Here is a 25,250-nt window from a genome sequence, read left to right on the forward strand (position 1 = left end):
CATTAACTAAATGAAGGTAATAATTTTGGAATCAAAACTACTATTGGCTAAATTTAGTTGGTTTTTGAAATCAAAACTACTAGGTCAGCTGAACCGAGTTGGCTCGACTGGGCCTGTTTTCTATCATCCGCTGCAACTGTGATTTTCAGGATCGTTTATTTACCCCCTCCCATCCCTCCCCTCTCGGCAACAACTAGGGACCCATCACTTCAATTGCAAACTTAGGTTTATTGGTATAAGTCTGAATTCTATGTCTTTAACTTTGTTGGAGAAATAGCTTCAAAATCATGACTAGATTGTTGTGAGAATGTGATATAGTTAAACTCGAGTTAGTCTACTTGTAATCTTATTTGTGAGGTTATCTTGGAGCTTTATTTTAAAAAGTGAATCATGAACAAGTTCCTAAATGGTTTAGAACCTACTACGACAACCAATTATTTCCATGTTCAAACTTCCACATAGCTACGTATAGTTCGGTTGAGCTTTGTCAAGCAAGAGTAAGAGTACTAATGAAATATTTGCCCTTTAAAGGACAATCATTCATCCTCACGTTTACCTTTGATGATGACTTGTGCCATCGAGTTCGCTAGCGGATTCTCGGCGAGTGCCCCCACCTGGCACGCCAACTGTCGGTGTTTAGACCCAGCAACCTACCGAGGGGGATGCCGAAGATAGTGTTTTGGTTGGTGGAGCTCGTCGAGGTTAGGAACTTGAAGGTAAATGCAGACACACGATTTAGACAGGTTCGGGATGCTAGATTGCGTAATACCCTACGTTCTGTGTGTTGGTTGTATTGGATTGCTTTGGAGGAGGTCCATGCCTCACCTTATATACACGGGGGCAGGGTTACAGGTCGGTTGGTTACAAAAATACTTACTAGTCGGATACAACTAGAGAAGTCCTACTCTTATTACAACGAGTATTTTCTTAATCCTCGACTAGTTTCTGTCTTTCCATATAGACTACACCATCTTGCGCCATGGTCTCCATGTCAGATACGGCTCGGTGTCCAGACCCATATTTGGAACTATCCAAACTTTCTGGTGAGTCCATAGATGTATGTACGGCTTAATCTCTCGGAGGCACTCATTTGAGTAGGGTTGTGTGTTTGTGTATTCATTAGGTTGAGTCCAAATTTTCTGGTAGGTACATAGATGTATGTACGATATTGCTAGTTTAATCTCTCGGAGCGTGATAATATATTTTGCAAAAGAAAATCTTATAACAAAATAGCGGTAAAAGTCAACATTTGAGTGCATGCTACTCTTTCTCCGTTTAGAAATAATAATAATAGTCATGACCTGCCGGTTTCAATGAAAACCTTTCGTCGGATGAAATGGCATGATCGTCCACCATACATGGGTCCGCCCGTGACCGTGAGCGTCACAAGTCTTCGATTTCGCTCTTTTCGTAAGCACGAAGCGTACGCGCCGCCGACAGGAATTAGGAAATTAGTTCTAGTCGTGATCAATCAATTTAAGGCAGCACCAAACATGACTTCACACAAGTTCCCCTTTTTTTACACAGAAAGGATCACTATCCAAGCAACAGCATGTAAGAGAAGATGAACGTGACAGAAATTTCGATATTTGACATCGAATTCGCACGCGTCACTAATTTTAACTCTCAATCCGCATGCCTTTCAAAACACGACACCGAGCGAGTGCGAATTCTTTGGATTTGAGGATTTCCTTATTTCACTTCTTTTCTTTTTTTTCCTTTTCACTTTTAGGCCCAGTTTGCCCTTCGCAGGAACGGGAGCGGCGTAACGGACTCGCCGGCGGTGGCGGAACTCCTCACCACCATGGAGAGCAGCTCTCCTCCTTGAGCTCGCACTGGAGCGATGTCTGGTACCTAGGGGAGGCCAACTGCGGGTGCTGCGCAAGCGCGTCCTCGACGCATTGGTGGACAGCGCCGGCGAGTAAAAGTCAACGCCGATGGTGGATTTGGACTCGAGTCTGCAGTGCTGCGGTTCCTCGAGGCTCGGCTGGTAGTCGTCAGCTCGTCATGCCCTGCTGTGGTTGCTTGTCGTCACGCTCTGCTGAAGCTATAGGTGCTCGCCGGCGGGACCTTCAGCGGCTGCTTGTCCACCACCAGATTGGCCAATCAGGCAACGGCGTCACTCGAGGTAGCTGTAGCGTTTTAACCGGCGGCGGAGCCTGCTCCAAGCGGCTGCGGCGGCGTTGAAGCTGTCGGGTACGGCAGCGCCGCGTGAGCGCATCTGGGCGCGTGGTATTCCACGACCTGGATTGCTGCTCGAGCAGCCGGCGTCGGAGTAGAACTGAAGAACCGATGGGACTTGATTCGGTCCGTGCAAAAGGATAAGACAGGGGCAAATCTGTCCACTCACTAGGTCCAGAAAATGAAAAGATAAGATAAGATGAATGAAATAGAGAAAAGGAGTGGAAATCCCCCGCATCAAAAGAATTCGCACGTTGTCAAATATCAAAATTTCTCGCAAGAATGTCCTGTGCTGTGTGTGTAGGTCTCCGCGTGTCCGAAATTCCGAATAGAGCTTTTTTGGGCCAGATTTTCTTTTTTTTTTTCTTGGACTGGATATAATTCAACGTGGGAAAGGAGTGTGGGCTGAGTGGCTGAGGTATAGAGCCCAAGAGGCCAAGACTCCATTTTGCTACACAGGCCTCGATTGCCTGAGCATTTTTGGCCCGGCCCGGCCCGGCCCGCGGAACCGTGCGCAGGACTGCAGGAGCCAGGAGGTGACGCTCCGTTTTCGATCGTCCTCCGGCTACCGCGCTGTCGTCAGCCCACGTACTCGTACCGCCGGCCGGCCGGCAGCTCCCACGGTCCCACCGCGGCCGTGCGTTTAGCTAGCTCCGAGCTAGCCCGCCGCACTTCCCGAGGCGTTAAGGCCGGCACATGCATCCCACATGGATCCGAAGACACACACGACAGAAACATATACGCGCGCATCCACGGCGCCGCACGCCCGCCGGCCGTCCGCCCGGCCCGTGTGGCCCGCCGCCGTCGACCTGCACGCCTGCATGCGCGCGCGCAGGTACTGCGGCGGCATATGCTGCCGGCCGTACGTGCACCGCCGCGTGCACGCACGCAATGCAACGCAAGCACGGGCAGGACGGCCGGTGTACCGCAGGCCAATGGGGCGAGGGACCGGACGTACGGTACCTAGCGCATAGCTTGAGACGGTACGTCGTCGGTACACGCTGAATATGCCGGACCTGCAGGCAGGCAGGCATGCATGCATGTCATCGGGCTCGTCGGTCGTGTCGTGCATGCACGCACGGCAGCGCTGTCGTCGTCGTTGCCTCCTGGTACTTGTAGCAGTGGTGGTGTACGTGGTGCTACTGCTGCTGACGACGTACTACCAAGCTGGCCTAATGATCTCCGAACTGTCAAAAATGGTGAAGGTGTCAGACTGTCACTCGTAATCGTAACACGTAAGCACGCAGCAGGTTCGTATCTCTCTGTGTGCACGATGGGCACATTGGCATTTGGTTTCACTCCACCAAATTATTAAACCGCCCATCGTGCTGGCATCAATCGGTTGACAACTTCAAAATTGGCAAAGCCGATCGGCGCCAAACAGATTTGTTAACGTCGGTCGCGTGCATTCTTGGCGTGCACATCTCTATCTTTTTTTTAAAAAAAAAAGAGAGGATTTTCGAGCATATTTTCGGACTTTGTGAAAATTGACCAATTTTTTTCCTATGCATCTCCATTCTCGATGACTGGCCGTTGATTTCTTTTCATACCTTGAGAAAAAAAAATAGGGAAACACACATGGATTTTGTTTTGGTGCGTACAGCTTCCGCATCCATCTTTTCCAAAGAAAAAGAATACAAATGCTGCCAATGCAAAATCAGTGACATGATCTCCCAGTAGATTGGTGAAAATAGAAGCTGAGATTGCAAAACTAGTAATTAATAAGAAGCTATTGCTTCCTGAAGGCTAAGGATCAATGTTAAACTTTTTTGGCAGATAATTTTATCCCCACTTGTGTTGATACAGTGGGCAAAAAAACTTGCTTTTAATGAAAGTTCGTTGACTGAAATTCAGGGGAAAACAATTAAATTTGGTCAAAATATGTTTAGAAGGTACAGGACGTAGCCGCTATGACTGAATAACAGTGTGCCCGGGACAGCTTTATTCCACCTCCCATAACATAAAAACAAGCCAAAAAAAACAACAAGAAGAAGAAACGCATAGTATAGGATACCAATCCAAATTATCAAAGTCAACTGCATGCTTGCTTACCTTAAACTAAAGAAAGGAGTGCGTTAAGCCGCGACCCGTCGCGTAGTCCACCAATCTCACGATCTTAATTATTACATACTGCTCCGTGCATGCGGTTTATTTATTACATATTGCTACATGCATGCAGTTGAAAACTGAAACAAGTAGACTATACGAGTGGAGTCATTATAAAATAAAACGAGCAAAGCACGGGTTGGCAGAGTTGTCCTAGATCATCGCTGATATCAGCGTGGGAAAATCGTTGTATTTTCTTTTAATGAGCATAATTCTTCCATCGAGTGTCCATTTTCATATCCGTTTAAAGCATCGCGTTTCTTGCTATGAGATCTATAAAACTAGACCCATATTAAATATATTTTAAAGTCGTTTTATGCAAGTGTCAACTTGTGTTGTATACATAGCAGCAACTTATATACAAACTATTTAGAAATATAGCAACTTATATGTATATTATCCATAGTATTAACTTGTATTGTATATCTGGTAGAACTGAATTGTTGTCCACTTGTTAGTATCGATTTATATAGCGAACATGTGATAACTTATATATTATATTAATTATAACTCACACGGAGTCAATGTAACAACTTCTTTGGAGCTAATGTATCCATATATACAGAGACAAATTAGACAAATACTTCAAATACGTAATTATATTGGGTGAAAAAATATAGCAATTTATGTACATTATGATAGATTTATACATAAGTTGCTACACACTTCATGCATAACTAACTATTATGTATTCAGCATAAGTTACTAGAATATAAAAAATATATTAAAATATATCTATCATGGATCTAGTTTTGTAGACGTCATCAAAATAAATGCAGCGATGCAAATAGAATCGAAAACAGACATTTGAGAAGAAAGTTATCACATTTTAGAAGAGGAAAGGAAAATGAAAAGTACTTAGCCGCCGCAGTACAAAAGGCCGCAGCAGGCCGCGCGTTCCGCGCGAGCGCGACCCAGCGCGCTAGGTTTTTCCTAAAGAAAAGTACAGATAATTCGACAGTGCTAATCAAAGTCTGTCGCAATTTATAGCTGAAGAAACATACGTAAAACCTCTCTCGAAACAAACAAAAAAGGACAAGGAGAAGAATAAAATGGAAATAAAGGAAAATAAAAGAAAATGGGAAGCAACCTAAACAAGCAGAACGACTCGAAGGAGAATTACAAACAGAGGTCCAAGCTTAAGACGCCATCCTTGTGTCCCAACTCAGGTCTCCCAATCATCTCCGGCGACTGACCGGACAAACACGATGACGGCAACGCCGGCAGTGACGTCACCGCGCTCATCGCCACCTTGTCGTCCTTGCCAACCATCTCCGCGTACCCCACGGGGTCTGGCCCCTCAAGCCGGGCGGCCGCGCCGCCAAAAGCGCCACTCCCAGCTGGCGGCGGCCTCCACATCCCCGGCGGCACGGCCATGCCGCCGTACACGGTCGGCCGCGGCGGCACGGACCCCACGCCGCCACCATACATTCCCGGCACGGCGCCTGCCCACACGGCCGGGTAGTGCGCCGGCGGCAGCGCGGTGTGGCCGCCAGCGGCGCCGTAGCCGAAGAGGGCGCCGTAGAGGTGCGCCCCCGGCAGGTAGGCGGCGCCGCAGTGCGCGGCGAAGGTGGCCTCGAGGTGCGCCCTCCGCGCGTGCTGCCGCTCCCGCTTGTGCGCGTTCTGGTGCCCGCCCAGGGCCTGCGACGTCGGGAAGTTGCGGCAGCAGTAGTGGCACTCGAACTTCCTCTCCCCCGCCGCCGCCTCGCCGGCGACGACGCCGCCGTCCCCGGCCGCGTCGCCTTCCTGCTGCTTGCGCAGCAGCAGCAGCTGGGCCGCGGCCGCCTGCTGCTCGTTGGAGAAGTCGCGGCCGAAGAGGCGGATGGTGGCGTCCCTGCTGCTCGTCGCCGGCGCGCGGATGAACGGTAGCTGCGCGAACGAGTCGACGCCGCCGTGCACGTCGTGAGGCGCGGCCATGACGACGGCGGCGGTGCAGTGCTCCGATCCTGTCGCCCGCGCGAAGTGAGGCGGTGAGCAACGGTGTGTGTGCAGGAATTGAAGCTGGGGGTTAGTGCCGGTGTGGTTTTAAGGCCGAGAGACGAGAGGGGCGACCGGGCATTTGCATTGGCAGCATTGCAATGAGAGGAGGGGGACCGAAGTACAGTACGTGACAGCAGCCGGGTCGTTGATTAAAAGCTAACCATCTAGTCAGCCGGATACTACACCAAGGCAGCCGCGTACCGCACTGGCACTGCCGACCTGTGCATGCATATGCCCGTGCCGTGGTGTTAGTGTCAGTCCTCTCGGCTGTCACTGCGACTCGGTAGTCGGGGTCCGCTAATGACTTTTTTATTTTTTTAAAAAAGTTTGATTTTTCTTAAACTTCCTATATTTGAAAATAAATTTTTTTCTATTTGTATACTATTTTTGCACCAAATGATTATGGAACTGTCTATTTATCCGTAGATTTTTAGGGGTAAAATTTGTTAAATTTTATAATATTGTGAACGTTGTTCTCCAATGTTGCAGGAGTTATCCACTCATATTTTATTTTACTAGAATATGAAGTACTATGCAATATGCGAGATAATGTTTGATACATCGCAAAATAGCATCTGCCACATTAGAAAATCCTTTTATATTTCCTTCTCAAAAATCATGAAATATTTTTGAAACATCACATAATAATGTTTGCAACATCATAATTTATAAGCTAAGACAATGTTTGCAACATGAAAATTTTTGACAGATTTTGTCTCAAAAAATATTCTAACAGATAAATAGCAAAACTCAATAATTATGTAAGCTTAGAAAAAAATGAATAAAATGGGAAAAGTGCCTACTTCCAATTAGGTGAGACAATAAGAAAACAGTGCACGAGAGGGAAATCACTTATTTAAAGTGTGGAGCAAGAAAAATGAACGCATGTATTTCACACGAAAAGAATTAGACTTGTGTCTAACAACCCCGCACCGCGTGGGTAGGTATCTTGGGGTTGGTTTCCATTTTTTTTTTCCAAAACTTTTGATATTCGTGAATTGAGTCAAACATTTTTAACTTTAACCAACAAATAGTTTATTTCAAATAGAAAAGATTACATGGTATAATAGTGGGTTTCATGATAAATCTACTAACATTATTTTTATATTATTATTCTCTATGATTATTTTGCTATTTGTAGTTAAAATTGAAAATATTTGATTTTGAACAAGTCTAAACATAACTATATTATGGGATGGAGGGAGTACTACACTACTTATCCCAAACGGGTATTTACCTATTTGAGGAAATAAAAGGTGTCACCTTGCACATATAGAACCTCCCAGATGGCCCTTTATACAGTAAAACTGTGTGTACCTCACATTTGAATTTTGATAACTATTAATCCCTCCGTTCCAAATTGTAGGTCGTTGGAACGGAGGGAGTATTACTAGAGATGATTCCTAATTTCCTATGATAAGGTGGATTAACTAGGGCAAACATGGTGCAAGTCTTGAACTGTTGCTTCAAGTATATGCAAGTGATGATGCGCATAACTATAGTTTAGAAAAAAAAAACAGGGCTTGGAGTGGAGTTTCTAAAACTCATAGTTTTCAAACCCTAAACACATTGTTCGCAGCATCCAAATGCCCCCTTAACTTTTCATAAGCCAAAGTAGTTGACGAAACCATGTATCTTTTCTAAAACTCCAAAAACACTTTGCATCCCAGCAGGACATAAAGCTGCATTTGTTTTGCTTTTTCGCTGGCTCTGTAGTATGCAGAGGAGCAGGTATCGATAGCAGCGGCATGAAGACATGAAGTTTGAAGTAGTATGATGTGAATGCGGCATGCATGTTGTGATCTCGTCTCACCGCACTGTCTGTGTCTCTCTCACTCTCTGCATGCTACCATGTTGGGGTTCTTAACACGAAGTAAGGAGACTGGGCTTGCATTGCATGGTTTTCAGGGCATGGCGTGAGACTGACTGACTGATCACTACGCCGCAGGTGGTCCTCCGATCATGTCCTGCTGGGGATGGCTGGGGACGTTGCTGGGTGCTGGGGCGCTGGCGGCTTCATTGCTTGTTTGCTTGCTGCTATACAGGTTAGCATTACAGTAACTTGTCCCATGATTCCATGATTTCTTGGTAGGCCACTGTACCTGTACGTGCTCATAGAAGTATGCATGGCTGTTAAAGGCCTCGCTCGCCTTTACATTGCTCTGACAATCTCTGAACTCTGCTAGTTCCCTTTTGTCGTCCGTGTCTTTGATCATCATCAGTGTTCATCATATCATTCTTGGTGCTGCGCCCCATGGATTAATAACCTTTCCGTGGGATCAAACTACGTGTGTTGCATGCATCGTTTCGCGTCTGATCGATGCACGCTTGAATTGTCTCTCTCGCTTTAGCTGCATGCTCCAAGGCCCTCAATGATTTCTCCCAAACTTTCATGCAGTGGTACTAACGGCATTGCATCCTGTGGATCCAGCAAAGCAAACCTCACAGTGAATTACAGTACTCCCGGTCAGCATCTCACGTCCGTCCGCAGACGGACGGACGGCTTTATTTGGTCTGCAGCAATTAACTGCCTGCATTGTCGTCAAAGCTAGCTAAGCATCGGTTAGGCCAGTCCGAAATCGCCAATTACTCATAACCGCGTGAACTATTCTCATCGTGTACCACTTCTTCGCGCTGGAATGTAATGGAATTGAAGGAGATCATTATCCTGAGAAACAATTTACACGGCGCCAGTACGTCATATGGTAAGGACTGACGGTAATTCAGGTACTTCAGACTTTGTTACTGCCTGCCAACTCCTCTGTTCCCATCTTTCTGCGACAGTCATCCTGACTCTCGAGTGAACTCTAGAAGCTCGTGCCTGCTGGCGGTTAGCCGGACTTCTGCCGGACGACGGTACTCGGAGCACGCATGCAACGACGCAGCGGCAACGTGATCTTATCATTCATACGCGCGCCGTGCAACTTGTGATCACAGCCGTCTGCCGACCGACGGGCCACCTACATCGCCGCCGTTCGCGGGCGCGGAAGGAGCAGTTGGCCTGTTACAGCAGGGGATTCAGAGTCTGATCGAGGAGCACCGGCCGGCCGGCCGGCCGCCGGCACGTTCTTGCTTCCGGGATACAGCACGAGCCGCGGGGGCCGGAGCCGGACGGCCGGCATCGTGCGGCTGCTGCTCGACGCACATACGCAGGACACTGTCGTGGGCGCGCATGGGAACAAAGTTAAAGGGTGTTTGGACCTATTAAAATTTAGCATCTGTCATATTGAATTTTTATACTAATTAGAAGTATTAAATATAGGCTAATTATAAAACTAATTGTACAGATAGAATCTAATTCGCGAGATGAATCTATTAAGCCTAATTAATTCATGATTTGACAATGCGGTGATACGGTAACCATTTGCTAATGATGGATTAATTATGTTTAATAGATCGTCTCGCGAATTAGCACAGGGTTCTGCAATTAGTTTTATAATTAGCTCATATTTAGTCCCCCTAATTAGCATTCGAACATTCAATATGACACTGCTAAAGTTTAGCCCTCGGTATCCAAACACCCTTACTTCTTAGGCCTTGTTTAGTTCCCCCCTTTCCCAACTTTGGCACTATGCAAAAAGAAGATTTCCCATCACATTAAACTTGCGGTACATGCATGGAGTACTAAATGGAAATCAAAAACTAATTGCACAGTTTTGTTGTACTTTGCGAGACGAATCTTTTGAACCTAATTAGTCAATTTTGGATAATAATTTACAAATACAAACGAAATGCTACAGTTGGACATTTATAGCACAATGAAAATTTTGCCACTCCCAATTTGGGAACTAACGCTCGTCCTCTGTTTTGCCGGCCTGATCCCTCTCCTCGTTTTCGGCAATGGCAGGGTATGGGCGTACGCTCGCAGCTCCGCAGCTGATGATGATGGATGCGTCATGCGCGCGCGCTGGTTGATACTATACGTACGCACGCCACGGGTCCAACCCCTGAGCTCATTTCCGGATTTTCCATCCAATAATTCAGAAACTGTTTGGAAAGATTAAGCACAGCATGGAGCATGCATGTGCCTTATTTATGTGCGTTGAACATAATGTCAAATTAAGTACTTCATTTTTAGCATGTGCTCACAGAGAACTTTGCTGACTTCACCATAACACATATGCTGAGAATTAATTAGCTAAAATACATCTTTTAAAATCATAAAATTTTGTGTTTGTTTCCTATATTTTTTATGATCATCTTGAAGGTGAACAGCTTGAGCGAACACAAATATAGCGATATGAGAAGATATCACCTCATTCCCCTTCTCTCACAGGAGAAGGCATGGCCGATGGCCCGCTAAGGTGGCTCACTATTGTGGACACCGCTGTATTCATGGGTTTATTGTGGACCTCACTAAAATGAAATTTGGTTTTTTTTGACCCCACTAAAATGAAATTCCCATCGCTCCTAGGACCATTACGACTTGTCACCGAAATGCGGAATCACCGACAATTATATTGTTGGTGACTCGTAGCCTTATTTACGTTTTTGACATTTTTTCCGAAACACTGTATTTGAGTTTTTACCAAAGCCATTTTATCTCAAGATGGATTCCAAAAAAATCCAAGAAAAATCACCTAAATTCATAATTTGAGAAGTGGTATTCTAATAAGTTAATTCCTAGCTTATTTGTGTGATGGTGAAGCTCTAAGTTCCTTAAAAGGTGCATGCTAAAAGCAAGTACGTAATCTGAAATTAAGTCCATTGCATTGAAATAAGGCTCAAACTTTTGAGAAATGCTAAAGATCGAGGACACACGTACGTGCACAGGGTTTTAAATTTTGTTTTCATTTTTTAGCCTTATTTGAAAAGGTGGCTCTTCCGGTGAATGGTGTAATTGAATAGTAATTTCAATCGTGATCGAAAAGATTAAAATTTTATAAAATGCGCAAAATTTCGTCCGAAATTTTTATCCCGCACGTGCATGCCCCATGGTGTGCTTAATAAATAATTTATTTGTTACACAATTTCACGTTCCAATGGATATATTCAGATACTTTGCAGCTAGTATAATTTTGGGGTTGAATTGGGTACCTCCCAGCAGTACCGTAAAAACAGTAAAAAAAAACACCTAAACGGATATAATTAGAGGGCACGCACTTGTCCGCTGGAAGTCTAGAATAATCATCCTACTCATGCAGGCATGCAGCTCTGCTGATGCTCCCGTTTACTCCTAGCGTGTGTACGCTCACGTTGTCCAATAGATGGATGCCGCCGGGGTAATAAGCCATATAAAATCCTTGGTTTCCAGTGAGCGTGACTTGGCAATGCGTTGACACACTAGCTAATCCAGCTTACAGACGACAGGACCAGGACCGGGGTTGGTACTCTAGAAGCATCTAAGTCGTGTTTGGTAGAGTTCCACCCAATTCTGAATCTCTACAAGAGCTAATTTTTTGAGAAGAAGTGATTTTGTGGAGAAGATCTTAAGCCATTTTAGCTACGTGGACAGCAAGCCATCTCTAACTCCTTATGATCCTAGTGTGATATTTCGAAAAAATAAGAAAATTACGAAAGATCAACTAAGATACTCTCAGATTATCGGTTCACTCATGTACTTAGCTAGCGCAAAGAGATCCGACATATCGTTTGCTGTGAGCAAATTGAGCAGGTTCATATCAAACCCGGATATTGATCATTGGCATGCATTTGAAAGGGTAATGTGTTACTTGGTAGGTACTATGAGTTATGGGATTCGCTATTCTAGGCACCCAACTGTGTTTGAGCTTGAGGGATATAGTGACTCGAGCTGGATTTCTAATGCTAAGGAGCTTTATGCCACGAGTGGGTATGTGTTTACCCTTGGAGGTGGTTCAATATCATGGATGTCTTGCAAACAGACCATTTTGATGAGGTCAACCATGGAGGTAGAACTTACTGCTTTAGATACAGTCACTGGTGAGGCAGAGTGGCTGCGTGAGTATTGACGCTCATTATTGACATACTTTTAGTGCTATTTAACTAGTGTTTTCATGCTTAATCTTACACCAACCCACCATTTGGAACCTGAAATAATCCCATTATTGCATATGTGTTCTATTTTGGAGTGTATTGCATTATGACAGGAAATACGACATAATCAAGAGGGTTTGCATAAAGAGCTTAATGGATATTTGGACATGGGTCATCGAGGGAATCCAGCACAAAGAAGGAGAGGATCAGGAGGAGCAGAAAGGGTGATCGGCCTGGGACCCACTGGACTGATCGGCCTGGCCCATTCTTGGGCCCAGTCAACCTCCCATTTCTTCAGTGTGAAGCCTACGATGGTCTTTAGGTTTTTTTTTCACCGATATCGACCCACATCCGCTGCCTATTAGAGACTACAAATACCCCCTCATGGACTTCAAGGAAGGAGAGTTGGATACAGAGGAGAACACACCATGTAAACACCATCCACTGCCGCCACGAGGAGGAAAAATGGAGAGAAAATTGGATTTACAAGAAGCCACGCGAAGCGGAGCACCAAACGAGGGAGAAACCTCCCAAGCCGATCGGCTTGGAGGTGCCCAGGGGGCTTTCCTGCCCCCGTTCGTCGTTGTCTTCGGTCCATTTGATCTACAAGGCGATATTTACCCAAAATTCTGTCAATATGTGTAAGATCATGGGGTAAAGTGTAACGACCTTGGTTAATCAACCAAGCAAATCTTAAGCTGAGTCCCTAATCCCGCTGACTCAGCTTCTTGAGCTTGAGCACCTAAGGACCGGTTCTCAGTCCCGACCCCTAAAAACCCAACCAAAACCGCCGGTTCTTTCTAAGTCCCAAAGGCAGTGTTCTTCCAATTTTGGAGCTGTGGAGAACCCGAGACTGAATGGTGGACCACAATCTTTTTCCCCGGTTCTCCCGAGACCAACGCGCCTGAGCAGCATGCGCCCGTTTCAGAGCTTCCCCACCGCGTGGCTCAACTTCTCCGACGCCCGCCGTCTCGCCCAGTCACTGGCCACGACAGGATGGATCAACGTGCCCTCCTCCCCAATCGTAGCGGAAGCCCCCTGCAACCCTTTCTGCCTCGCCTCGTCTCGCTCGCGCCCTCGCCGGCCGCGCCAAGGTGCTCCGTCGCCACCGTGGCAGAGTTTTTACCGTTGCTGAGGGCAATTATGCATCTAGAAAAGTTAAAATACCAATTTGGAACCACTCCCAGTTTGGAACGGAGGGAGTACGCCATCGATCGGACCAATATACGTACTCTCCGACCCGACCGAACCCAGTAGTGCAGTACCGGGCTCACTAGGTGGCTGTCGATCGTGGGTTAGCGCTGGTACGTACGTCAACAAGAGAAGGGGCCCGGGCGGCTAGGATCTGATCGGAGTCGGACGTACGCGTACATCCAGACCACATGCGTGTGTCCCTCGAGATCACGTCCTCATCACCCAGCCCCAGGTCACCAGCAGGCCTGCACGGCGCCCGCCGCTCTCTCGCGGTGTAGCGCGTGCACCCACACATGCATGCTGCGCCCGCGTACATACACGTATAGTACGCCCTGCACGCCGGGGCTTAGGTCAGCTGGCATGAAAATTTTGTACGTGCCAGTTGATGCACGTGCTGTGTGTGGCTCTGTCGTCGTCTTCGCAGATCTCACTGACACCATCATCATCGTCATTACAGTACTACTCTCAGCTTCGACGCGGTGTCAGAGATGCACTGCCGATGGGATAGGCAAGTGCTACGTACGTAGTGCCATATTGACGACGCGTACACGTAGACGTACAGGGTGCACGTGCGTGTACGTGCTTGCTTTTACACTACCCGACCTAATGCTTTCTTTGTTCTCAATTGACTGTTGGAGGGTGTGGTGTAGTACGCTCGTATACGTGCGATCGATCCGTCTTCACCGCCGGCATCTTGATGGTTGGCCTTTAACCTGCTCCGTCGTGCGTACCAAGAACAAGACGCGGTTGCATCGTACGCACGGACGTCGAGCGGTTGATCGAGGAATTCAGTGCAAAGACGCACACACATCCAGAGATGATGTGATGTCATGCATGTCGCCTGTCGAGTAGGACAAAACGGCCAAGACTCGCTCACTCGCTAAAGCCGAGGAAAACTAGAGCCGGGCGGCGCCGGTTCGATTCCGGATCGAACCCACAGCCACGCGCGCGAACGTACGTGCCTTATAAAACGTGACACGCGTCTGGCGACCCAGTTGTTGGTTGAGTAATTGAACCTAGGCCCTAGGCGCCGGAGAGAATGGGCGGCGGCGGCACGGCCACGCACGACGGCGGCGGCGACGATCTCGCGATCGAAGAAGACGATGGAGGGGAGACTACGCCGCCGCCGCCGCCGCAGCCGCTTCCGGTGATGGCGGTGGTCCTCGCGATCAGCAGCAGGAGGAGGCGGCGGACGCAGCAGTTCCTGCAGTGGTGGGAGTCGTACCTGCGCGCCCAAGATACGGGATAAGGAGGCGGCGGCGGCGCTGTGGTACCACATCGGGATCCCGCCGGCGTAGCTTCTCCAGCCAACTTGCCCTGGGCGTCGATTTTGTTAATTTGATCAAGAAAAAATTAGGGTTTGGTCTGTATTTGTTATCCAAATTGAAATAGATCAGCCACCGTAACTAGCCATATGCAAATTGCAATTATGTGCTCCGTACCCGTCAGTGGTATCCATAGATGGTTCGTGAATAATTAATGGTTTCATAGTAACGCACAGGTGTTGTTCTCGACTGCAAATAGTGTACTGCTTTTTACAATTCACTGCGTATTCTTACTATAATCATCTCGGTTCTCTTCAATCACAATTCGTAGCTGAATGCGATTTTACCAACACAACTTTAATTTTAACGTGGCATGAGAAGCAAAACTATATGATCCTACTTATCAGTGTCTGGAACACAGCAATACTAATACTGTACTGCAACAAGGCAACAGCAGCAGTAATCTCTACTACTCATATATACCATGTACATGGCACCAATGGAACACACTGACTACCAACAAGGCAACAACTCATCTAGATTTCTCGTCAGATTCTGAGAAATGGGTGCTTTCGATTTGGCGGGTGATCTGGGAAACCGCATAGTGAGAGCCGCTTGATGCCGCATAGTAAGAAGTCACAGTGAGCTGAGCAAACCTTGGAAGTGCATATGCTGCAATAAGTAACAGATCATTAGATACCAGGGACTAGGCAGTAAAGACATTTTCGAGTTTTAAGTGTCAAACCACATGCATGATATGTCTCGAGAAAAGATGATATGAAGGCAGATTTGCTACGTTGGATATGACATGTCTGATGTCTTAGCCACAGGAGTATAAGACATTGAAGAGAGAGAACTTCTGCACTGAGCTGGAAGCCCAGGACAGTTCCAGTTTTGCATCCCTTACTTGAGGAAATACCCTGATCAGGTTGGCTAACATACAGATCCATACTTTAGCTCTACAAAATCTATGTCAACTATACAAATTTATAATTTCCATCGTCCCCGTTTGTTCAAGGTAGCTAACCTAGTTGTGCTAGCAAACGTTGGCATCGCACCTGACATTCTTGCCATGCTTTCAGAATAGCAAATCATGTTCAACTGGATAACCAAGAATATGGAAGCACTAAATAGAACACTTCATGGAGGCCAAGATTTGAAATAACTGTAGAAGGAACTTCACACTGTATTTTGACCTGAACAACTACACAAAAGCTATGTTATAACTTGCTTTGTTTGGATATGAACACTTGATTTATCTCATATAACAATAAACCATGACGTTTGCAAGCCAGTATTTGTTGAACAGCCGGTCCTAGTTAAACTGAAATACTTTTAGGCACACATGGCTGGATTGAGGGATCTGGAAAGAATAGGACATGGGTGCCTACTAACTTTGCATCGTTTATTTATAATATGTATAGGAAAATATTTATGGAGAGGTTCTAGTCGTGTTTTGACAGGAAAAGCAGACCACTTCTAATCCAACCCTTAGACAATCCTTTCTACTGCATATATAATTTCTGTTTCTGTACCCCTGTAGCCGAAACACATCCACTTTTTTTGTTCATATTTTCAAGCATAGCTCTCCAGTCTCTCTATATATGAAGCATTGGTTTAATAATTAGATTACAAAAAGGTCAAGTAACCTGTGCAAAAAATTCTAGAGAGCTAGAAACAAGTATATTTATTGGAGCCTTACCACCAAACACAGCACTGGCACCTGAGAACAACAGCAGTGGTGGCACCTGCACAAAAGTAACAATTTCCAAAGTGAATAAAATGTAAAAACGCATCCTTACTCAAACTTCTATAGCCATACAGATCACAAAGTCTACAGAATTTATTAGTGATTGCCACTGAAACATAGGACAGCAAATGTTCAAAGCAAGTTGCAAAGTCCATGATGCCACAATACCAATAATCTCATAGCCAAACCTGAATTTGTGTTAAGAAGGTTGATTAAAATATAAAACCTAATGTGTAGATTGCCCTGTTCAAGGTCCTCAGTCCCAAGTTTCTATCAAAGAAACTATGTAGGCAATCAAAGATCTGACTTTGACTATTTCTTTGCTTTCAGCTACACTGTTTTTCAAGAATCCTACAACACTCTATTCATACTTTTAAATGCAGCTGCTTACATCCCAGTTTGGAGTTCAGTTGAGTTTTATGTCTGGGTGCGTAGCAACATATTACATCCCAGTTTGGAGTTCAGTTGAGCTTTATGTCTGGGTGCGTAGCAACATACTCTTAGTTTTCTTTGGATCAAGCACCCTATCACCTCAAACATTACATACTTTCAGTAAAAAGAAAAGCACACATTGACCTTTTTGAGCAACCAGGTCATACTGCACATATTCCCTACTAACCTACCTTTGTCAAAGTTGATTCCACAATCAGAAACAAGTACAGTTTTGTCGGTGATAAATTGTTCACCAAAGATCTTTGTATTGCCTAACACCGGATAATTTCCTGCTATACATGTCTAAGTAATACAATTGTGTTCAGAGCTTAGACTTCAGACATGTTAGATATCGAACCAGACTTCTAAATCAATCTCATGGAAAAGAAGAAAGCTACCAGATATAGATAACAATAAAGCATGTATGAAGTACTAATATATGAACTTCAGCAAATAAAAAACGAAAACTTACCCCAACGAGCAACTGCAGCCACTTCGGCCCCTTCACATGTTTCTGGACAAAAGGGATCCCTGTTCCAAAGGAAACAGCAAAATAATCTCAAATTTCTGGACACCGGACTGCCTACTGATTCAACCCCAGAATCAAACAAGGTACCGCGCGATACCTGTGTTAAACCCGTGCACAGCACTGAGCAATGCGCCGGCGCCGGAACCAGCCTACAATAACAGCATAACCAGGACAACAAAAATCGCACACAAGTTAGCAACAATTTCCCCCAGGCAATAACACCAAAGGACACACGGATCTCGGAGCCGCGTGACCGCGAACCTAAGCATCAGCGATCGAGAGAGCGGGAAGGGGATCTCGTGGTTACCACGGCGGTGGCGTCGTGCAGGACGGAGGTGATGGCCCAGTCCCCCTCTCCCTGCGCCGCGGAACAGAAGAACGGGTCAGAAGGAACGCCGCGAACGAAAGGCGGGGAGGAATCGGGAGAGGAAGGGGGGAAGGGGGTGAGACGCACCGCGGTGGGGTTGAGGAGGGAGAGGCATCGCGGGCAGCGGGGCGAGCCGAGGCCGGGGTTGATGGTGGGGTCGCGGTGGAGATGCGCGCCGCTGCGGAGCTTCTCCTCGTACACCTCCCGCGTCCCCATACCGGAGGAGAGGCTTGCGCCGCCGCCGCTGCTGCTCGGGGGAGAGTCGGAGGCGTCGTCTCGATGAGTCGCGCTGGGCTGCGGGCTGCGGGGTGGGTTTCTGGACTCTGGTCGTGGCTTGGATGGACCCGCGCCGGCGGTCCAGGGGGCTGGGCCGCTGGGTTATATATGTCGGTTGCCAGGGTTAAATAAAATCACGATTATGCACTCCGATTTTACGTTTTTATGACCTTCATCAGGGTTTTGCGATTCTCAATAAATATATGTTTCTATGATTTTTGTATTAATTCTTTTTTTTACTCAAGTCAGTAGCCCAATCAAACTCTAGCATGCTAGATGCTACTCATGTGCTCTAACCGGCTAAATATCCTTCCACTCTTGCGTTAATTCTTATGACATGAAGACTACCTATTCGATGCATCTTACCAAGCTATAAAGGTGTGGCGTGCCATCTAATTTTTGAACACTGCTTGAATGGTGACTAAGTTTAGGTCGTGGCACATTTTCTATGTATTTCATGTCACCATTGTGGCGCCCAGTTCTGCTATCTAACTTGCGGTCGGGAAAAAAATTGCATAGAAACGGCCTCCACAGTCCTCCGCGTGATGACCTCCTCACGATTTCTGCCGCGTGGAGACTCCAGCAGATCGACACTCGCGCGTGGGACTCTGCCTGGAACGATCTCGCACGCTCGGGGCTCCAACGTAGGCTCGCTCGCTCGCTCGGCTGTCTCCAACGGCCGCTGGCTCAGCTCGCCTCCATCTGCCTATCCGCCACGCCTTATCCACTCGTCCGCCGCCACCGTCCTCGGAAAAAAAATTCGATCCTCCATCCTCCGTCATTCGCCGCCGCCGTCCTCCCTCGTCCGCCGCCATCTTCCTCCGTCATCCGCCGCCGCCCGCCTCCACCACCCTTGAGCCCGACGGCCACCCCTGCTGCCACCTCCCTCGTCTGCCGCCGTCTTCCTCCGTCGTCCGCCGCCGGCTGCCCCCGCCGGCCTCCGTCCTGTATTACATCCTGAATATGCCGTCTTGTATTACATCCTGAATATGCCTCTCTGCTTTTCTGAAGATTTTGCAATTAATTAGTGTGGGACTTCTGGTAGGTAGTGTTAGCATAGGTGCGTCTTCTGTGTGTTCTAGAAAAGGAAAGAGCTAACACTAAAGAATATTTGGTCATTTAAACTTTTTTCATATTTTCACTTAGACAAATATATAGTTTTAATGTTCTGTGTATACTTTCAAAAGGAGTGATTTCATTCTATAGAGTTGAAGTTTGTCCAACTCTCTGCAGCTAGGAGCGCTTTTAGCTCTTTTTGGAATGCAAGCAACTTCCAATGTTTGCCGGTGCTTTATATTTACTTCTTATCCTTGTTTGAAATTTTTCAGTCTCAGCGCCTTCGCAAGGTTCTGGAGTATATAAATGAAGTGCACTCTTTATGTGGAGTCCTTGGAATCGATTTTGGAAGTACTGTAAATGAAGTTCATCCTAGTTTACATCAGAATGGTGTTGAGCAATCCAGAAACATCAGCAGTAGCGCACTGGAGGGCCTTGCTAGTACTATATCCAAGCTAAAAGCAGAACGGAAGCCTCGAATCCACAATCCTTTCTTCCCGGTTTTAAGTTGATGTCAATTGTTTATAATAAAAATTTCAAATGGTCCATTGCTGACAGATGAGAGAAACCATGGAATCACTGTGCCAACTCTGGAAGCTTATGGATTCGCCTGAAGAAGAGAAGCGGCAATTTAGCAAAGTAATGAGCAGTCTCATATTACCGGAGGGAATCACATCACCTGGCGTTCTCTCCTAGGAAAAAATTGAGAAGGTTTAACCTCTTTGTTGGTGTTCACTATTCTGGTCTTTAAACGTTGTTCACAGCCTACTGTAATCATTCAGGTTTTAATTTGTCATGCAGATGGAAGCTGAAGTTGAGAGGTTACCAAAACTAAAAACCAGCATACTGAAGGAAATTGTCAAGAAAAGGAGGACAGAATTAGAAGAGATGTGCCAAAATGCACACATATATAGAACCTGATGTCAGCACGCCCCCTGAACAAACTGATGCTCTGATCGATTCTGGTACCATCAGAGCTCCTGGACTAGCTTAGTCTGCATTGATATTGTCCTCCACGAGATCGAGCTTACCACCTAGTTGGAAGTCAAGTTCTTGGAGCAGTCCGGAGTGTGAATGTTTGATGTTGTAGTTTGTACTTTGTAGTAATCACAGATGTACAGAGATGATCAGTATATCACCTTTTCTTGATATGATCAATGTATCACTTTTTCTTTTGATATGAAATATATATGGATGTTTCAAATTCTGGAATGCGATGGTTATGTTAAAAAAATTATCTCTGACTTGTTGCAAAATATAAACACGCATGCCTTATTTGGATGTGTTGGAAAAAATATATATTGTCTTAATGTGTGAATCTGGTTCAGTAATCCTCTTATGTGGTATAAAAGAAGAAGAAAAATGACAGCAGAACAGAGTGCAATATGGTAATCGGAAAAAACAAATTATATGATCCTATAAATGGTTGGTTCTTCTAAAATAATATAAATAAGTTCACATGTCCCAACCGACACAGCTTAGATGAAAAATAAGCATCAGTAAAAATAAATTTCTGCTCTAACACAACAAGGTTACATAATTTGTTTATTTGTTGGTCCATCAAAATCCAATTTTCTAGTAGGCAGCTGCATTATGGCAGCTTGATCAACCCTAAGTAAGAGACTTGTGTATCCTCCTCTAATATATGGAACACTCATGACAGAAGAATTCCCGTGCATATTAAAGTGTGGCATTATACTGTTAGCATTAATGCTACCATCATTTAGGTCCTGTCATAGAATATGAAAATGTTCATAAAAATAGTATGTAAGCAAATAAATATGAAAAATAAATGCAGTCGAAGTCAAAAGTCTTACAATAAATTTATCTGAATTTATCTGGACCAGCACCTTCATAACTATTTTCCACTACATTATTTGATTCTTCTCCTACAGTCAAACACATATAGTTAATAATACAAGCATAGAATAAAACAATAATGCTAGAATTGGTACAATCAATGGCTTTCTTTTTAGCACTTTTTTCTTCTTGCCTGTATTCTTTTCAAGGGAGATGGTCCCTCGTTTACTCTTTGCACCTTTTACCACCTCAGGAACTCTAAACGATATTGTGTCTTTAAATGTATCTGTTGTGAAGTCAGCTGAAACAAGAGGAGGCTCATTGAATTTTTCTTCCATCTTTTATCTGCATCCAAATCCAACTTATCCATGGCTTTCTCCCAAAGATCAAAAAGTTATTTTGACTTTGAACTCTTCAATGCAATAGATGTTGCCTTCCGTGAGATACGTGCGGCATGGGTTTTTAAACTTTCCTTCTCAGATCCTTGTTTCTGAATATAAAATCATCTCTTTGCATATTTTGTCCATCTGTGCAGTATATATTGTGAAGGAAAAATGAAAATATCGTACTTTACTTTCAAGTCGGCGACTTCGCCAATACTTTTCTTCTTTCACGAGTTCGTATGGGTTGGCAGGGTTGCATCGACACGATCTCCGGCTGATTCTGTAAGTTCCATTTATCGAGTAATATCTAAGCTTTAACTTCGGGCGCATCGCTGTCGTTTCGTTTAGATTTATTCACCAGTTATCGATATTTACTAGATTATAGGTTTTACCTGTAGTTCTAATTTTATCACCAGTTATCCAGCTTGAGGTTTGAGCTATCGGCTTTATTATTATTATTCTTTATTTATTATTTTCATATATAGCCGATTAGATCTATTTCAAGTGTTGCTCTTGTAGCGTTATCTAGTTTATTCTAGTAGTTTTCTTCATAATTGCTACGTGGTTGTCGGCTGTATCATAGCCGATTATCTTTTTTATAGCAAATCGGCCGATTCACCGATACGCTCCTCGAGATCGGAACTTTAGCCGATCGCAACTCCTGGAATTTGACACGTTTTACTCCTTGCCAATCAACAGGTCAGATTGGCTGGCACGCCGCGCGAACCGCACCAGGGCGATCACCCGAACAGGAGTTAAGCAGATTCTCCCAGGTCGTGTGTCCGACGCTAAGGGTCAATCGGCTGACTTTTTAGTGCCAACACACTTTTGGCACGCCCGGTGGGACCACTTTCAACCTCTACCATGTCGAAAGCTGCCGAAATCTCCGAAGACAACGTCATCGAAGTGACGGAAGCAGACCTCAAGGACGACCAGAAAGAAGAGTTGGCAAAGCAAGTGGAACAATACAGAAAAACATGCCTACAATCTTTCAGTCGTACCAGGAGCGGGGAAACCATCAAGAAAGCTCCTTTCCCAACTCCCCGTCAGATCACCATCACTGAGGATTCGGACAAAATGTCCAATATGGTTCAGCAGTCCGTCTATCAGGCTTTCATCGACCAATCCCCGGTGATAACCAACACGGTATACAATGCCGTCATCAGCTCCCTGGCCAATGGCATATCTCAAGGATATCAGGGGCTAGCATACGCCCCACCCATTACGGCCCCAGTCAGGAGTTTTCCAAGCACATCTCACTCGGCTCCTTAGCCGATGCAAACCCAACATGGAGGACCCAGCGTTTCTTTGCCGCCAGTGCACCCAGGATACAACGGCACACCATGCTTCCAATCACAAGCGCCACCTCAGCCTCCTCAGATTTCATCTGCGCAATCATTGCCATCAAACTCAGTGCCTTGGGGGGCACCGTCGACAGCAGCCGTGCTAGATCAATCGGCCGGCTACGGAAGCCCCCCGATCCAGGCACCATTCCAATCGGCCATCCGGCCGACGGTTCCACAGTATCAGCCTGCCATGTCAGAAATTGGCAGGGGGGCAGATACTGCTAAGGCGCTCTGGGGTGCGGTGCCGATAATACTATACGATGAGGCGGCCGGTTCGCTACGCCACCAGATGCTGATCGCTCAGCCGGCCACGTTACCGCAGAATCCACCGCACGCTTTTTGTAACAGCTGCCATTTTAGTCATTTAAGTGATTTGGATGAATTGGAAGTAATTCAAGAAGAAAGGAAAAAGAAATTGACCGAAAATCAAATTCGGGTCAAATTTGGCTGAATTTTGAATTTTGAATTTGAAATTCAGAAAAATTTGGCAAAAATGTAGAATAGAAGTGTAAAGATGATTAGAACTTAAGGGTCAAAAATTTGGAATAATATTTGATCCTAAACACTCAAAAGAAATCAGAGAAGGAAATGAAAAACTACATTTACTGTTCACCGTCCGAAAACAAGAAATCAGAAAAACAGCCTCAGAGTCCATTTTGGAAATTGAATTCTGATAAATTTCTCAAATAAGTAAATCAGGAAAACTATACCATGTTGAAGTATGAACTTTGGACTCCTAAATTTGGGTGTTGTTGATCAGGAATAGTAGAGGGAACCATTTCAAATGGAGGCCTAAAGTTGAAACTTTGTCACAAGAGGCGGCTTTGCTGGAATTTGGTTAAGTCTGAAAATGGTATTGAGTACATGACTTTAGAACCAATTTCTGGAGAAATTTCCTTAAAAGTGAGCAGATATTTTTGGACATTAGTGAAATATGGACTATGGAGAAGGTAAATGAATTGTTGTTGTCCAAGAGAAAGTGGAAGGTTTGAATTCAAATTGGAGCCAAAATTCAGCAAATGAGCAGATTTCGAGATCCTTGCTGAAATAATTCTAAGTCTGGAAAACAGCATTGGTTAGCAATGTTTGGAGCTAATTTCAGAAAAATCTAGTGTAAAAGTTATATGGTTTCTGGTGCAAAATGGAATCCTTATTAGTTGTAGAACACAAATGGTGAGTGGTTGGCCTATATGGAATACATTTGGGCTACTGAAATTGGTGCCAAAGAAGGGTAAATGACCATATTTAGAACTGTCGAAACTGAATGTTCAGTAACAGTACATGCTGACAGAAACTTTGAGCTTCAAAATCTCGATCTTAGGGTGCTTATTTCGGTTAGAGGTTAATCTATCAAATGGAGTACATGGACTACTCTACAAGTTTGCTTAAAGGAGTTCTACGAGTTGAGATGGAATATCTTGAGCAATGGAGGCATGAACCGGTCGTTTTGAAAGGAAGAAAGAAAAAACAGCACGAACAGAGGCGACAGGCAGTGCCGTGCTGCCGCCGGCTCTCGCGCATGCCGGCCAGCGCGACGGCCACGTTCGCGCCACGCCGCCTACCACGAGCTAAGCTGGATGTCATGCACGGTAAAATTGCATCGCTATCGCCTCGCCCTCATCCAGTTAACCGCCGCCTTTTTACCGCCGGGAGCCGAGCTCAAGCAAGCCAGCGCACGCCGCCGGCCGATTCACCCACGCCGCCGCTCCTCTTTGCGATTCCACCCACCCAAGGTTCCGCCAGCTCCTCCTCGACGCCCCACGCCCCTCCGTTTCCCAGCTCCCCGCCGTCAAGCTCCGGTGTGCCGCTGTTTTAATCCGCCGGCCACCGTCACCAAATCCACGAGGTGAGCCTCTGAACCAGCCATTTCTTCTCAATTGACGGGTCTAGGGGCATCCTGCGAGAGTGTGGGAGCTGTTGGGGGAGTCGTGGGAACCGCTTGCGCCGTCTCCGTGCGCCGCCATGGCCGGCAGCTGGCCGAGCCACAGCCGCCCGTGGAGGGGCCAACTCGGACCGCCTCCCGGCGAGCTGCGGCTGGGCGCGGATGCACCTGACCTAGGCGCCGCCGCCCCGGCCCGCTCGACCGCCGGCGAGCCGCCGTTAGCCAGGCCGCCCGGTTTTTCCAACCGCCGGCGCGCGCCTCTGTTCTTGGCCAGGGGAGGAAGAGACCTGTAACGCCCGTAAAATACACCCGGTTAAATCACCCGTTAAAAAACACTTTCCAAAATCTTTCCGACCGCCGAGCTCCGTCAAATCCTTTCACATCCGTCGGACCCGCCGTCATGGCCCCGACCCGTCAATTCCCCATTTTCCACTCCCCGTAATTTTCGCCGCGTGCCCGTCAATCCGTCACCGCGCGTAGACGAATCCTGAAAATTTCGCCATCTTTTTCCCCTCCCTTCCCTCTCTTTCTCTTCCTTCTTTCTTTTTCTTCCTCCTTCTTTTCCTTCTCCTTTTTCCTTCTCCTTCTTCCTCCCCTTTCGTTTTCCTTTCTTCTCTCTCTTCTTTTACTTCCTGGCACCCCACCCACTTGCACCGGCCCCCCCTCCCCTGCCTGGCACGGGCGCCGAGGCCCCGCCCCGCGCCGCGCCCGCGCCCGCCGCCGCCCGCGCCGCGCTGCCCCGCCCCGC

General features: G+C 46.2%; 2 protein-coding genes and 1 long non-coding RNA gene across 4 annotated transcripts; 1 reads left to right on the plus strand and 2 right to left on the minus strand.

The window, feature by feature from the left end:
- Nucleotides 1-5,251: 5,251 nt before the first annotated feature.
- On the minus strand, nt 5,252-6,505 carry LOC117853100 (uncharacterized). Its single transcript, XM_034735464.2, has one exon. It carries the CDS (start codon nt 6,202-6,204, stop codon nt 5,407-5,409), a length of 798 nt encoding a protein of 265 aa, XP_034591355.1. The 5' UTR covers nt 6,205-6,505; the 3' UTR covers nt 5,252-5,406.
- Nucleotides 6,506-14,920: 8,415 nt separating this feature from the next.
- LOC117852232 (uncharacterized) lies at nt 14,921-18,117 on the minus strand. Its single transcript, XM_034734237.2, has 6 exons — nt 17,847-18,117; nt 17,700-17,750; nt 17,490-17,541; nt 17,336-17,394; nt 16,384-16,429; nt 14,921-15,353 (listed from the first exon to the last, which is right to left on the minus strand). The coding sequence occupies exons 1-6, from the start codon at nt 17,973-17,975 to the stop codon at nt 15,214-15,216; spliced, it is 477 nt and encodes a 158-aa protein (XP_034590128.1). The 5' UTR covers nt 17,976-18,117; the 3' UTR covers nt 14,921-15,213.
- A 361-nt stretch (nt 18,118-18,478) lies between these two features.
- Nucleotides 18,479-20,298, plus strand: LOC117852233 (uncharacterized). Of its 2 annotated transcripts, XR_004639800.2 has the most exons (3): nt 18,638-18,982; nt 19,364-19,802; nt 19,893-20,298. It is a non-coding gene; the product is annotated as an uncharacterized lncRNA (long non-coding RNA). The 2 variants fall into 2 exon arrangements; XR_004639799.2 differs by having other exon boundaries at nt 18,479-19,802.
- The last annotated feature ends 4,952 nt before the right edge of the window (nt 20,299-25,250 follow it).

Source organism: Setaria viridis, chromosome 4, assembly GCF_005286985.2.
Source record: "Setaria viridis chromosome 4, Setaria_viridis_v4.0, whole genome shotgun sequence".
In the NCBI taxonomy this organism is placed as follows: Eukaryota; Viridiplantae; Streptophyta; class Magnoliopsida; order Poales; family Poaceae; genus Setaria; species Setaria viridis.

Coding starts and splice junctions, on each gene's coding strand:
- LOC117852232 (XM_034734237.2), bottom strand. CDS start 17,975: ATGGGGACGCGGGAGGTGTACGAGGAGAAGCTCCGCAGCGGCGCGCAT. Junction 17,542..17,699: donor TGCACGACGCCACCGCCGTG/GTAACCACGAGA, acceptor CTGTTATTGTAG/GCTGGTTCCGGCGCCGGCGC. Junction 16,430..17,335: donor GGCTGCAGTTGCTCGTTGGG/GTAAGTTTTCGT, acceptor ACTTTTGTGCAG/GTGCCACCACTGCTGTTGTT.
- LOC117853100 (XM_034735464.2), bottom strand. CDS start 6,204: ATGGCCGCGCCTCACGACGTGCACGGCGGCGTCGACTCGTTCGCGCAG.